The 16,837-nt window shown below is 38.9% G+C and overlaps 1 protein-coding gene across 1 annotated transcript; it reads right to left on the bottom strand.

Moving 5' to 3' along the window:
• Positions 1-547: 547 nt before the first annotated feature.
• On the bottom strand, positions 548-15,851 carry aif1l (allograft inflammatory factor 1-like). Its single transcript, XM_042394570.1, has 6 exons — positions 15,685-15,851; positions 15,450-15,511; positions 12,874-12,940; positions 9,383-9,424; positions 8,342-8,507; positions 548-2,434 (listed from the first exon to the last, which is right to left on the bottom strand). Exons 1-6 carry the CDS (start codon positions 15,707-15,709, stop codon positions 2,347-2,349), a joined length of 450 nt encoding a protein of 149 aa, XP_042250504.1. The 5' UTR covers positions 15,710-15,851; the 3' UTR covers positions 548-2,346.
• Between the last annotated feature and the right edge of the window lie 986 nt (positions 15,852-16,837).

Consider the following 16,837-nt stretch of genomic DNA (forward strand, 5'->3'; position numbering starts at 1 on the left):
ATACAGAGAAATAAAAATAATTTATGAGTGAGGGGGAATGGAGCGAGACGGTACAGTAAAGAATAATACTGAGAAACCTAAACTAGCACACTGTAACTGATCATGTAGTGAGACCTCCTTTCACAGCATGACACACAACTTACAATTGAGATCTGAAGTAAATTAAATACAAAATGTGCAGAATAAATTTTATGTTGCTGTTTTCCAATATACTAGAGTGGAGAGAAGCAAAACAGAGTAGATAAAATTGGACATGGGCCACGAGCTCAGTGTCATCATTACTGTCTGGATGTTTTACCCCTTATATGAGGATCCCTGCACCTTCCATCTCCTCTTCCACTGTGCCTACATACAGTAAGCTCCTGGCAGTTTATTGCATGGAACAGTGATTATCATTTTAATTACAGAGGTGCTTATTATAATCCTACTGGACCTGCCTGTTAGCATGCTCGTTAAAGTGTTGCTTATTATCCTTGACACTGTGCCACACGCAAACAACAGCTCTCCCACTGAAACGGAATATTTAAATAAGACACAACCAAACCCATTTAAGGGATTGTTTGCACTAGTAGCTATTTACTTTTTCATGAAAACATTTTTATTGCTCAACAGTATGTAATGCATACAGCCGCACGTACATTATGCAACATGAAAAGTTAATGAGGAAAACAAAATGGAATGAAAACATTATTTCAATGAAACTCAAATAGTTAAATCTATTTGTGTGCTTGTTTGTCATTTTTCATCCAAACTCAAAATGTGTCAAGAGTTTAAAAGAGGTCTCTATCACCACAATGAACATTTCAAAACTTAACAGGCCAGTGTAAGAAGAATTTTAATTCCTTTGGTGTCTGCAAAAAATGTGCATCTTACTGATAGTTAAACAACACTAAAATATCAGACTGGAAACAGAAGAACAGAATAGTTTAAAATGTGTTAAGTGAGTTAAAAATACGACAAGTACGAATTTCACAGTAAATAGTGTGAGTTACAGGAACATTTCAACTGGAGACAAACTCTGAGGCACAAATAACAGAATTCACAGGACAGTTTAACAGACACACATTGCTGGCTGATGAAAAAAAAATGTGGGGGGAGAAAAATGAATCCAAGACAAGAAAAGAAATTAATAACATGACAAATACACGGTAACCTCAACAGTCAAATCACCCAATAAACATGTTAAACTCTGTGTGCTGTGACATAAAAAATAATGGTAAGAAAAGGGAAAATACATAGAAACTACATTTTTTAAAAAACCCACCACTTGTGAACCTCACTCACTCAGAATGTTGTGGAAAGCAATAATACACACCATATCAATAAAATTCAACAAACATCATTAAAACTACCTTACCAAATGCCAAAGAACATGATTTTGTGGATTTCTGGAATTAGTAAGCTAAAAGGACTGCTTGAACTGAACACCTGTGTGCACTCCCTCCTTTTTTTTTTTCAATCTGTGTGTTTGAGCTCTACAGTATCTGCATGTTGAGGCACTTGGAAAGAATATGATTGTACTGTATGTAGTATATTATGTACATTTGTTATGCTTGTAGAGTTTTTGTGTGCCTGTAAATCACACTCCTTCCAAAATGAACATATGCTTAACCTTACAGATCTAAAACTGAGTCAAATTTGCTTATGGTCATCAAGCCACACAATGAATGATACTGAAAGTCCCACGGTCAACATGATCACTTATTCTTCTCTCAGCTGATGTGAATGAATATCCAAAATGCAGAAAAAAATGTTTTTCAGATCATGAGGTGGTCATGATAGCCTAGTTACTGATTCCAGATCAGTATTCGAGCTCTGAGGGCTGATGCCTTTGACCCAGAGGAAATGGGCTGGGCCTGTAATCTCTGGCACCTGATCTAAAAGTGAGACGCTGACCAAGATTAGCCTGGCAAGAATCCATGCCGAGACCACTGAGGACAGTGCAAAAATGTGTTGGAAAAACTGCTTCTTTTCCTTGTGCTTCTCCTAAAGCGTCCTACTTTCACGCCGTTAAAATGAACGCATCTTCCCTTAAAGTATAACCATGAAACACTTACTACAGAATTTAATTTATCAAGCAGATTACATGTACAACTATCAATGCTACATTTTAATTAAGGAAAAAAGATGAATAATAATATTCACAGTCAAACATCATTTAGCCAGTCGTGGGCTCAGTCTTCCAAATAACAGATACCTTGCACGCACTGTAAATCACAAAATAATATCCTCGATCACTGGTCCCACACTAATACATCACTCCACATGTTAAGAGAACAGCTCAATTCCAAGCAGCCGCCGATGGTCCCTCTACTCCACTAGCAGTCTGGAGGCTGACATTTTGACTTAAGGCAGGCTAGCAATGTCCCGCTTTGGAGGGGGTCCATCTGGCTTGCAGGGAGACCCGTTGGCTTTGTCCTCAAAGATTAACACTCTGTGGAGAGGAGAGGAATCGTGAAAAAACGCAAGTCAAATATATCGGCAATGTTTAAAAATAGAAAGCAATAGCTAAACAAAGTACACAAATAATTATAGTGTAATGCCTGAGTCCAGCCTGTGCAAAATGATGGGTGAAGGGGGTCAGAATCTATGTCATTGCACTGAAAAATTAAAAAATTAAAACAATTCTTGAGAATTAGACAGAAGAACAGTTCAATTACGTAAACATTTGAGTACAGTATGCCTGCTGCCAGAGCTAACCTTGGCTGAACCAGGTTTTTGCTAATAAATAAGTGGTGCAGCATTGCGAGGTGGTTGCTAAGGTGTTGCTTCAGGGTCAGGCATCTAGGGCACTTTCAGAAGGTTATGTGGCAGGTATAGTGCTCTGGGCGGTTGCTGGGGCGGAATGGGATGTATGTGTTGGTTTTTATGGTTTGTGGTTGAATACTAAGGAAAACTTCATGGTTGCTTTGGTGCACTGTATGTCTGTAGTAGTGACACAGGCTGATATCACCCTGTGTGACCCAGCAAACTCACTGACGACGTACATTATTATATCAATATTCAGATTTGGTCTTAGTTATGTCATATTGATGTCTACACTACAGTAAGAGCAAATTACTCTTACTGTACTGTAGTAAAGATGATTGCTGGCTTTAATTTGGATGAAGAGGCAGCTGATTGAGTATAAATGAGTTGGAAAAGTGGGAAATGGGTGGGTTAAATTAGGAAATCTCAATCAGCTGTGTTGAATATTTTGGGATGGAGGATGAAAAATATAGACTAAACAATGAAAGAAGTTCAAATGGGAGTTTTAGAGCAAAGACTTAAATGAGCTTAAGTGGACTGAGAGGGAATTGAGGTTTCCTTTAATTGTCTTTGTTGGAATAAGGATAAAACATCAGCTGAGATCTGAGCCCTGAAAAGAGTTGAACTATTAACACTTTCATTTTGAAAAACTAGGTCCATCCCTTGTTTCCTGTTAATATTATGCTTGCTGTGATAGTCGGTCTTCCATGGTGTTTGGGCATACACCGATTACATTACTTGCCCATTTAAGTTCATTTTCGCATATCAGCCCTCATGTACATCAAATAAAAAAATTCTAAATTTGTAAAATACTAAGCGTGTTATCAATACTAAGTTGGACAATGAACGCTACAATTATAAACTGGAAGTGTCTGCTCTGTGACCGTTCACAGGAGCAGCAGCAGCAGTGTCGCAACGCAGAGTAACGGAGTGAGACATCTGTCCTCCCTCCTGCTCTCTGTTGTAAACACACGTAGGTGTTAGTGAGCAGCTGCTCTTATGTCTCCCAGGGTGCTTGGTGCTTGTTTTCGGCAGGAACTCTCCCGCTCTCTGCCTGCTCAGCCTGCTCTCAGTGTGTCTCTAATCCTAGGGTCTATCTGTAATAACAATACAGGTGTTACTTTCTTATTAGGCTGTCACCCAGTTGGTGTGCCGAATGGTTGAGACCAATATGCTGCCAATCAGTGTGGTAGAGGGTAAGGGATTGAAAGTCATTTTCCTAGCTGTTTGAAGTTTTGTTATTTTGTACCAGTGTTACAAATGATACTGTCAATGCCTCTATATGTAATGTAATGGCCTTTGCTCAACCATTGTGTTATCTATCCCTGTGTGTGGCCTATGAACGTATTGATAGGCGCAAGTTTATGTACATGTGTGTACTCTGTCACACACATACACACAAACAAACACAAAGATCTGAAAATATAATTGGTATCTGTGTGTGTGTGTGTGTGTGTGCTTAATAAATGTGCTTAAAGAGCTGAACATTTTGTTATTTGAATGGTTTCTGTAGCTGAAAGTATGCAGAAGTAGTAGTCAAGCAAAAAATATACAGAAGAAGAATAATAAAGCTTAAAAGAACAGCATTCACACTAATCAGTACACACACATACATGAACTTGTCCATATCAATAGGTTCACAGGCCACACACAGGGAGAGAGATAACACAATGTCGTTGAGCAAAGGCCGTTAGGTATAAAGGCACTGTCAGCATCATTTAATCATGAACCAAACATTTTTATGTAATAACTCATATGCTGTGAAAATGTAATCTAATACAATTAGAATGGTGAAAACAAATGAGAAGTTCCATGAGGTAAGACTGTGCTTGTTGAAATAATATTTAATCTCAATGGATTCAATATCTTTGCCTACACTGACATTTTATCAAAATAAACAATATAAAAATACCCGCAGGATCTCAGTTAAATAACAAATTACCAGTGTTTTATCAAATTAATGTCAAAGATGGAAGAAGACAAAAGACAGAGCTCAGACGCATTCAAGTACAATGCTCTGTGTAAGATTTTGCACACATTCAAGTCAAGTCAAGTCAGTTTTATTTGTATAGTGCCAAATCAGAACAGAAGTTATCTCAGGGCACTTTTCATATAAAATTGGTCTATGTGGTTTGTCTAAGTGATGTTACCATACCTAGCTGTCCAAGAAGGTGGACCCGCTCAACCAATTACATTTAGGGATAAAATGGTGACTGCAAGTGAATGTCACATCAGCTAAGAATCAACCAACTGCTGTTAACTGTTGTCTCAGTCCAGGGTCAGACTGGTCATTTAATAGAGATTAACATGAAAGTTAGATGTCAAACTCCAGCTCAGAAGCAATTCATTATAAACTCAGAAGAGGACTGAAAAAAAGCATAAAACTTAAAATGTGATACTTAAAAAACTGTACAAGTTATGAAAAGCTGAATAAAAGTTTAATAGCTGAAAGTCTTGTGACCCGTTTAAAAGCTTAAATGGAATCTCTAGCTGAAAGTATGCAGCTTTTATTTTGAAAAGTCTGGCTCATCCTGACTTTCCTGTTATGATAAAGTTACCATCTTGGGCTTTCATTTTGAAAATGGGAAATGACACCGTGTGTGTGCATGCAGTGTTGAATATTTTCAAAAAGTATGAATTGGATTTAAAAGTTGAATAAAACTCCTCATGTATGAAAGATGTGGAACATTTTAAGGTTTGAATGGAGCATGAATTAATAGATAAAGAGTTGAAAATGCATGAAAAATAAGCTGAAGCTGTTTTTTTGGAGTGAACATTTGAAAATTTTGAACATTACATCTATTTACTTATAAAAAAAATGTTGAAAAAAGCTTAATATTTAAAAAAGTCTTAGCATAAATGTCCTTAAAGAGCTGAACATTTTGATATTTGAATGGTTTCTGTAGCTGAAAGTATGCAGAAGTAGTAGTCAAGCAAAAGACATATGGCAGAAGAATAATAAAGTAATAAAGTAATAAAATAATAAACACACTAATCAGGAAGACATAAGGTTAAAACACTGTAAAAGAAGTACAAACACTACAATCATGATGTGTCAGTGAGGAGGGAAACTCAGCTGCTGAAGAAGCCGCGGTCATATTCAGGGTATGAACTGGCCGAGCATTAAGTGAAAGCAAAGGAATGAAAGGAAACCAAGCGACTGAGGGGAATAGTGGTTTAGACTGTACACAGTAGAGTGAGGGATCTGACGGGAGCTATTCGCAGCGAATGTCTGTCTTTAATTTCCTTTTTTGGAAAATCTACGCAAAGCCCCGCTAAGCCCATAAGGAGCAATGATCCCAGCGATGAAACCAGCCCTCAGCATCTCAAACTCTGGCATATCTCTCTGGCAAACACTCTCATTTCCTTTTTCTGCAAACTTCCTCTGCACTCAAACGCTGGGTGAAGTCGGTCAGGTCACCGCTGAGTCACCCTTCAGCTACTGATTCAATGACGAATCCAATAATAAGTAAAATACGCTGTTTTTCTTTAAAGAAATGATTCATAGTGAATACGTGAATTACATTTTTGTGATTTGGAATACATTAAAATCAATCAATTTATGATACTGCCATGTTTGGTTAATCTGCTCTATGTACAGAAGAGTTTAAGAGATCAAGTGATTGGTTGCCTTAATTTTCTTACCAAATACTTATCACATCTGTATTTATATTGACAAAAATACACACATACCCACCCACACACATAGATAATAGTTAGTAGATCCACACTGTGTGGAAGGCTTTTAGTCAAGAATAAAATAAAAAATCTGCATCTATTAGAGTCAAACCTTGGATAAACAAACTAGAGCGACTGACTGTATATCATTTCACACTGTTTATTGCATTTCAGTGGAAGGCCTTTCACAGTCTGAGCCCAATTGTGGACCCTGACCTCCAAAATAGTCCTCTACTTGCAACTAAATCAATTGTTTTGCCAAATGCTTTGAATAACGCTATTGTAAAGCTGTTTTGTACACTCAACCTCTCCCTCCCCTCTCCTCTCTCTAGAGACAAAAACAATAGGCGTTGTAGACCTTTGCAGTTATTGAGCAATGATGTACGATTCTCCTGATGCAGCAAAGTTGAAAACAATTACACACATCCGCTTTTTAGGAATATGGCCGCTCTCTTACTAGAGTGCTACCGAGTGGACGAGTGAAGCGGGGAGGCAATGAGACATTTATAAATAGTGGCTGTGGGATTATGGGATACACTTTCGAAAAATGGTTGAGGGCAAAGGAGGAAAAGTTATGCATTTCCTGTGCTTGGTGTATTTGGGATTATGAGATTTGTCTACTAAAGGGTCCAGCCAGCTTATTCCAGCAGAGCTGACATGCAGCAGCCACTACACTCTGGCTTTTGCAGTCTGACCCAGTGCAAGGCTGCTTTAAAAGGCTTATATCGGTTACACTAACCTGTTTTAAAAATATATCCAGGTAATTTTGAAAGAAACAAGTTGTCCTGTATGAGTTCTTGGCATAGAATATGATGAGTTTCGGCGTATTTGTCAGTCCTACGTGACTGTCAGTGGTTAATCAGCCTATAATCAGTTACCTAAGCACATGATCCCAGCTAAGGATAAGGATGGGTTGACTATGGATAGGCTATATAGATGGGTTTTGTTGCCATGGAGATTAACGACTAATGCATCATGTGGGTAGTGACATCAGCGCTTGTCATCCCAGAACCCCTGCTGATGGATAAAACAATTGGCTGACACAGCACACGATTCATATACTCCCTCTCCATTATGTGAACACACACACACACACAATGAACCAGCAGAGGGTTTAAAGAAGGGCTGAGTGATATCTCAAATTAATTCAGTTAATTTAATTTTTTGTTTTAGCTCAATGTGTAAAATGTCTAAATTGTAAAATTGAGTTATTACAATATTCACAAAAAATGTTATTTTTAGTCAAAAAGTAACATAGATGGTAGCTGCTACAAACTGTGATTAGTTACACTACATGTAATTTACAGGACTCTTGTAACTTCAGGCGGCTAGCTGCCTCTGGCTATCTTACAGTGAATTTAACAGCCGAATCTATGAGAAGGACAGACTAAAAATGACTTTGCACACCGATCTGCGCTCTCGGTTTATGTTTGTTGACGAGGTATCCTCTGTGGTTATAAGAGTTGAAGCGCTGGGAGTCGACCGAACAGTTTCCAGATTCTAAATTGTATAGTTTGTCTCTACACTAGCTAGCAGCAGCCCGCAGATATCGGGCTGATGTCTAATCAAGAAACACAAACAACAGCACATCAATTAGTGAGCGGACCATTCTGCTCTATCTGTGCTGAAACTGGATTTCCTGCACTTAGTTGAAGAATCTGGTGCTGATAGTCAATAGCTATGTGGGATAACTTGTATTTTATGCATAATGATGACAGCCTTGCAGGGGCGCAGGTCTTTTATATTTCTTACTCAACTGTCTTAAAAAATATTATGTTTGAAGCCTGCATTTTGCAGGCAAACAAAAATCAATTAAGATTGTGAATTGACCCCAAGCAAAAAAACTGAGATTAAAAAAAAAACCCAAAAAACAGTTTATATTGTCTTATAAACACATTCACAGAGGTTTACTTACAGTTTGAGCACAGCTGAGCGCTTGCCCAACATCATCTTGACAAAGTCCCTGTAGTCAATAGTGTTGCTGCTGCTGCCGCCAGTCACCTCCACGATCATTTTTTTCAACTCCAAGTGGGTCTTGGGTACCCCTAGCTTCTCCATCATCCTCTTCAGACCCATCAGATCTGGGACAAGGAAAGACAATGAGATGACTGCTTACGTGGGGAAATATGAATGTTTTTTTTCTATCTATTCAGAGTGTAAGTCTGTATTTCTCATGAGGTCATCAGGGTCATCTTGGATTGGGCTTGAGACTTAAAGCTTTAAACGTAAAGCCTGTGAAACCAGGATGTGTTGGTTTTGATATAAGTGAGCATTTAGGAGGCAGGGAGAGTTTAATCAGTGAAGCTATTGAGTTGCATTATGGGAAATGTAGAATCCAGTGTTATTGGAGCTTTACTTGTACTAAAGACTAAAAGTCATGGTGTCTCTGCCTTTGCTGCTTCAGTTTTGACTTTGATTTCTTTTTAAAATCTGTCTCGTGTGAATTTAACTGGATAACTTTAAACTTTGACCTGCTGGTGGCTCAAGGCAGGGGATTACCAAAGTCCTTAGAACCATGAATATATGTGCCAAATATCATTGAAATCCCTCAAATAATTGTTGAGATATCTCACTCTGGACTAAAACGTCAAACTGACATCGCCATTCCTAGAGCGATGCTGCTCATGTGGCTAAAAAAAAACTGAAATTATAGGACACTTCTTGTTCACAACTTCTTTCAGGACCTGCAGACAGAAACCATATCTGCCGTCTGACTCCTACACTACAGCTCACCTCGCTGCTCGTGAACCAAAGGCCTTTCACACCGGTGTACAGTATGGTTTCACTTTACATACAGGACACAAACACGACACATGAGCCTGTTCATGCTCACACCGGTCAGACAATACACACACACAGTATTAATTACTGTTCCCTCGTGTCGCCACTGCACTTGGGTCAACTGACAGTTGTTTTCGGGGGTGCAGCTGGTGTTTTGGTGGTGACTTCTACTCACCAATCTCTCCTTCGTCAGTCAGGTCAAACTCAGCATATTTATCTGTGAAACAAACACACACACACAAGAGATTGTTACTCGCAATGCTATTTCATTCTCGACTCACACTACACATCCTGTAATGCAACATCTTCCTGCAGCTGGCATCTTACATGTCAGCAAAACTGTTAGCACGAGCTTTATGGTGATTTCACTGTCTTACACACTGCAGACAGCTGACCTGGCATGAGGACAGACACAAATAGCTGATAATGACAGGTGTGTCTTTGTGTGTGTGTGTGTTTTTTTTGCATGTCTGTCAGCGGAAAACAGGCAAAGGGCAGCTGAGCGGGGCTGCCATGCAAGACAGATTAGAGGGAAAAGGTCAAGAAATTGAAATAGGATTTTAAGGTCAAACACAGCGAGAAGGAAGGAAGAAAAACAAAGATACCTGAGTTAAACTTCTGTTGCTGAGATATTACATACTACGCTACTGTCACTCACTTCTAGTCTGGTAACATGCAGATAAAACACTGATGAGTGCCAAAAAAATCACAATTAAAAACATACTTTGCATTATTTTTACCTTCCTTAACTTTCTGTGGTATTAACTTTCAGCAGTATTTGCTATTATCTTGTACGTGAAACTCAATAATATCGCAAATAGGGTTTTTTTAGTGGCAAAGAGCAATGTAAAGAACGTGCAGGTAGTCATTTAGCTTTTAGAAATTCTTTGACATTTTGGGCAATATGCCTACAGGATTTCTTTCCTGTACTTTGAAGAGTTAGATGTCCATGAAATATGAAACCGGAGCCAGGAAACTGTTAGCTTAGTATAAAGACTAGACGCAAGAGGAAACAGCTGGCCCTGTGTGAAGTTTTTTTTTTTTAAATTTTATTTATGCAAAACAACAAACATATACAAAACATATGAAAATACATATTATTCAAAGCCAATTATAATGTGATTTTCCTTTTAGAGACAATTTGTACCAGGGGGAATTTTTGGAAAATTCCCCCTGGTACAATTTTCCTGCAGTATCTTATCTGGTCATGGTGGTAGGCAGTGTTATAACCACAGACAGCTTTGCATTTAAATAGTAAATCTTTACTACTTTCTACTCTCCTTCTCTGATAAAAGTGCATTATTAACATACTACTGAAGTTGCTGCTGCTGCTATGAAAACTGATAGCAGATAAGACATTTTCCCGCTTCTCCCTAAATTTCGCCATTCTTTCGACTGTGGAAGACCACTTTATTCAGATTACACTTGCTATTTCTGTCCCACAATGGACGCTCTGTGTGTGCATCGGGAGGGAGAGAGAGAGGGAACTTTGTTAACTGTGTGAACCCATGGGGAGTAGGACAGGACAATGCTAACCCTGTTCATAAACTCTGAGGAGTGGGCCTCCACACACACACACACACACACACACACACACATACAGAGCAGGTCTTGAGTGGGACACTTGTCTTGTAGCAGTCTGTTGATCATCTGCAGCCACAGAAAGTGGCTTGAACTGAACAACCATGCAGTATTTAGTCTGTCCTCCTAACCTACATTCCTTCAGAAACTAACGTGACGAACTGACGCTGCCATCAGCTTACGAGCTGCGAGTCATTTTCACTTCAACTTTTATTTTTTCTTGCTTCTTTTTGATGTTTGTTGACATTATTTTGATTTAATTTGTTGCCGCCAACCGCTTTAATTTGAAGGGGCTTTTCGACTTATCAAAAAGGAAAACAAACCATGCTGATAAAATAGCTGAAATGGACAATGACTTCCCCTGCCACTTTGGCCAATAGATAAAGAAAGAATTTTCCCATATCTTTAAAAAAAAAACCCGACCCTAAGGGCAGATGGGAGGGTCGATGCAGGCTTCTGTTCGTTTGAAAAACAACTTGATTTCCGTTCTCCTCCCAATCTGTCCTGAGACTGACTAATACATAATAAGCTTTGTAGTCCTGTTCAGTTAAAAACACCTAAACCGGATGCAAACTCAAGCTGCTAATTAAAAAAAACCCCCAAATGTTCATACTATATGAAATATGACACAGAAAGAGTGAAATAATCCTCTTCCTGTTTCAGGCTGCTCCTTTGTGCTGCACATTTCTGGCAACAATACCAGGACTAATTACACCAAAAAAAAGGAATACATACAACAACGGTCTAATCATTCTTCAGCTATTATACTTTGCAGTCAGCACTGATTTGGCACTGACATAAAACAGTAAATATTCAACATATAAGGGCTTTAGAGTGGTAAATGTGTGTGCTATAAAATTCACGATATACAAGCATAAAATCACACTAATTTTTATGATATATCTTCAGGGTTTCGCTCATGAAATTAGTGATAGTACCATCGATGGTGGTAACAGGTGATAAAAGTGCAGCCAGACATTACAGTCTGTAAACTAACAACTCAATTCAAACTCTACTGGGTGATGGTGTGTCCAACTGGTGAAACTAGCCTCAGTCTGGTGTCTGACTGGCACCTTAGCACCTGAGGTAACACTTTACTTTGGATTTATAAGCTATATAAACACTTAATAAATGGTTTCTAACACAGCGTAATGTAGTCATGAGGTGCCTCCGTTAATGACAACTGTGAAAGTTTAAACTGTTTTAGTAACAAACACGGTGACAAGCGTCTGTGTTATAATAACTCATATAAGAAACATATCATTAGATTAATACACCTGCTGCAGCCTTTACGTCAGTGTTAAAGAAGAGTTTGTGTAAGAATTGTTTGGTCTTCAGCTGAATTGATGCTATTTGGTTGGTGGTTAAAAGGCACCATGTTTAGACACTGACCTCTGGGAAACTAGGACAGTATGGAAGCAGATGGAAAAAGAAAGTGAGAAAAAAAAAATAGCTATCTTCTCAGGACCTAGGTGTTGGGCCCCCTTTCTGTTTATATACTTCTGCTCCATTTCCTCCAGCAGGCACAGATTGTAAGTAGGACACTGGAGCATGTTTCTCTTTTCAAGACATATGTATGCCTGTTAGAATAAACAGCTTTATGTTATTCTGTCTGGAAAAGCGCAGATAGAAAACTCACAGACGCTAAAAGAAAGGAAAAAAAAAAACTCTACAAGCACCAAATGCATAGCCTACATGTGTAATATCTAAGGAATGAGGAGGAGTCCTTTGCTAAATCAAGCAATTTCATTCTCTTAGCGGCAGTGTTTTCTCTATTCCCATGAGCTATGAGTTTACCCAGGAAAGTTTGGAATATTGTAACAACAAGCAGAGAAACGCCCCGCTACATTCCTCTGAGGCCGTTGAGGACTCGGCCTTGCAAACCTCTTAGAAATCACAGCGGTCTGTCTTTTCCCACAGAGAAAAACAAAATACTTCAGAGTTTTGTGTGCGTGCGGACTGCCAACAAATAAACAAATATCGAGGCGAAGACAAAAGCTAGAAAAAACAGGAACACACCCACAAAAAGACAGCCACATGCTTGCAGATCCTTAAGGAATTAAAGGGAGGACTGGACTTGCTTACTTTTGAAACCTTCCAATTTTTCAGCCAGGTCTTCTTCATCCCTGTATTTCTGGTCTTCCAAGTATTCCTGGGAATGATGGAGAGAGGAGGGGTGTGAACAAAAGGTGATCAGAAAAAAAAACAAGTTTTACAGGGTTTACTGAAACTCTTCAGCCAATCTACATTTAGTTGAACACAATACACTACATAAGAAGGAGGAAGCCCACACACAAATCAAAGTACATTCATCTAATCGTATCCTGTCAAATCTGTCTTCAAGTTGAGCGTGATGACTCACAATCTTAAGATGTACTTCCTCCGGGATTGTCATTACTTATCATTGTAATCATTAAGTGGGACACCTCACAAGGGTGTAAAAGGAAAGGAGTAGGAAAATGCCCAAAGGGGAGCCACTTTAATGAAATTATAATGACGCAATCTGCCATGTGGGAGTCAGCTTCACGGAAAGAAGAGAGACCAAGAGAGAGACAGAAAGTACCGTTGTTATCTGCCTTGACCTCTATGTGTCCGTCAGGTTTATAATTAAGGGTGAACAGGGTAAACACCACTACTGGATGTTTATCAGAGAGGCTTGACTCAGCTGTGCTGAATCACCACTACAGCCTCCGTACACAGGAATGTCTGTTCTCAAACACACAGTATCACGCAAGAATGCAAGTACCTTTGAACAAATATGGTGCTAGTATTATGAGGTATGAAAGCTCTGTCAGTATCTGCAAAGAATGTTTTGCCACAGAAAGGTCAAAGACAGAGCAAATCTCCTCCAGCAAGATACTTAGATTTCCTAAATATTTTAGGGCTGCAACAGAATTAGCAATAGTAATAATTTAACTGTTTGGTCCATGAAATATCAGAAAAAAACTGAAAAATGTCCACCATAATTACTCTGAGAACATGCAGGCATCTCAAAAACTCTTGCTTTGTCCAAACCAGCAGACCAAAACCAAAAGGTATTCAATTTCATATACAGAAGATAAAGAAAACCAGTAAAATATTCACATTTGAGAAGCAGCAACCAATGATTTTTTGGGGGGTATTTTTGCTTGAAAACATTACAACATCAATGTAGGCTGCAACTCAAGAATATTTATGTTATCGATTAATCTGCAGATTTTTTGGGTTAATCCATCATCAAAATTAAAACACATAGCGCAACTCCTTTCCAGCAGCACACCCTGCTTTATTCAGCTATAGCCAAAAATAATAATTTTGACGGCCTTACATTGAAGCTCAAACCGGTCTGCACCTCGCTGTTCTTAAAGCAGACAATCTGGTTAATTGATGAACCGTTTTGTCTATAGAATTTCTGAAGATAGTGAATAATAGCCGTAATAATTTCCCCAGAGTCAAATGTGACATTTTAAAACATCTGGTTTTGTCAGTAAAAATCCAGAGAGAATCATGTATGACAAAGAAAACCATTAAGTCATCACATTTTAGAAGCTAAAACCAGCAAATGTATGGCATTTTTTGCTTTAAAAAAGGACTTAAACGATTGATTGAATTGTTCTGTTGACCAATCATCTAATTGTTGCAGCTCTAAACCAATGAAACAATTCACTTATTATCACATTATTCACAGATTAACTTTCTGCCAACTGACTAATAAATTATTCAACTAATCATACCAGCTCCCAAGTTTTTATCAGATGAGATTTTCACAGAAGGAGCTACCCTTTATACAGTACATAACAGTGATGGTATTTGAGGTTTTATTCCCACAGGATCCACTCACGCAAATGCACCCATATTAATATAATGCAACAATAGAATAAATGTCTGGACTGGATTTAATCACAGTACGGTTATTATTAGAACTAGCCGCTTAGGAATCTGGGGTCTGATCTCTTCCCATTTCTCTAATGAACAAATGAAGGATATCAAAACACTGCATGAATCACTGTGGGGGGAGAAGGGAGTGTTTGCAACTGTGCACAGAAATGTCACAGGCGCTCCCGGCTGCCCTCTTGCCGCGACCTGGTTTTCATGTGGCATCAGCGGGGAGCCGATGACAAGCAGGCAGGCAGCCAGCAGAGTAATAAAGGAGGGAAACAGAGATTATACAGACATCTAGTTAATCTGTGGGAACTACTGCAGAGTTATCTGACTGAACAAGGCCTAATGTCAGACAAAGAGCTCATTCAGACACCTGTTCCCCCCCTGTCTAAACACATGCAGCTCGGCGTGCACAGAAAATATGGGATGGCAAAGGCTTCAAATGCATTTTTACTCGTGGTGAATATGATCAGGTCAGGGTGAAATACTCATACACACACAGAAAGATGTATGTGACAGCATGCAAACCATTCAACAAGTGCCCACGAGACCACAGGGGGGAGAACAAAAATCAATAAAATGCATTAACAGCGTCGCTATGGTCAACTACACTGAACCGAGTGTGGCATTTGGGGGGGGAATTCATTATTCACAGCGCTAGTGGAGCAGTTAAATCTGAATTATCAATGTGGCCTCACGTTCAAGAACAAGGCCAATGCCAAGTCAAGTGTGTGCGTGCTCCTTACATTCAAATCCCGTGAGGTGCCGTTAGAGACAGCAAATAAAGGGAACATGTGTACCTTGTTTATTTCTTCCAATTTCTGCCGCTGCTGCTCCTTTAACAGTCCAAAGGCTTTCCCTCCTGTTTAAAAAAAAAAGAAAGAAAATTTCACAAACCAGCTGGTTAATATAGGCTTATCTTTAACGGTTACCCGGTCGGCCTGCTGATGCTCTATTGTAAAGAGGCTTTAGCTAGCGCCCGGGAAATAAACAAGGCAGTCCGCTAACGTATTTATTTATCTATACATTTTTTACCTTGGACGTTTTTATTTGAAGGCATCCCGCGATTTATTTGTGATGTTTAGGATCCAGAAAAAAGAAAAATATCCGCGCCAGAAGGCTACCGCGACCGTCCGGGTAATACTGCTCTTCTGTCCGTTTCAGAGGTTGGGCTCAGTGGGCCACTCGGCGGTGTCGGCACCGGTGTCAAGCCAGACGTGATTAGGGGTAGCAAATCCGGTCAGGTCTTTCAAAATAAACGAGGTATTGACCCTCTTTACACAAATAAAATGCTTCTATGCTTTGACTATATAGTGTGTGTTTATGTAAGTAAATGTAAATAATAATAATAGCCAGAAGCTCTTTTTAATGCTGGTCATTGAAGTTGACACAAATAAGAAGGATTTTCAGAGGTCAGACCAGCGCTACTGTATGGAGTAATGATATTTGACTTGAACTATATACTATACTAATATGTTTTTATGATGTATGACTAGATAGTGTTTTTTACACTTTTGTGTGTTTTTGGCAAGTCAAAGCAGTTTTATTTATAAAGCACGTTTCACACACAGAGGTAGATTTAAGGTGCTGTACAGAAAGCAACACAATTCAAAGTTAAAACGACACAATTTAAAGTTGAAACAACTAAAGATGCACTGATACCAATACTGATCAGATTTCAGTCTGATACCAACTCAAAAAGCTGGATCGGGTATCGGTGACAATGGGCTGATCTGGTATTGGATACCATTATTTTGATAAATAACAATTCAGTAAATTTATATCTATGTATTTATTTGTTAATATTAGACCAATATCAGTATCGGTTATATCAGTACATCTCTATTTAAGGAGATTCAATATTCAAGAAACTTTATTGTCTGTCACATAGAAACAGAAATCACTCTTTAACACGGCTCAATCAAAGACAAAGGCAGACAAATGTAACCATAACAAAGTAGAAGCATAAAGAACGTCAAAAGATCTTATTTTGAAGTCTAGATCATTCAATTTCCGGTTTCATTGTGGAGACGCATCTCATCCATCAGTCAAAGATGCTCTTGGAGTAAAGTGGGACGCTTGACTCGCGCTTACCATCATGTGGCGTGTGAGGAAACTGCACATAATGAGGGTGTGACCCAGACAATACCGGTGTTACACCGTATTTGGTGACCCATCAGATTCTGTG

The sequence above is a fragment of the Thunnus maccoyii genome, chromosome 19, assembly GCF_910596095.1.
Source record: "Thunnus maccoyii chromosome 19, fThuMac1.1, whole genome shotgun sequence".
Lineage (NCBI taxonomy): Eukaryota > Metazoa > Chordata > Actinopteri > Scombriformes > Scombridae > Thunnus > Thunnus maccoyii.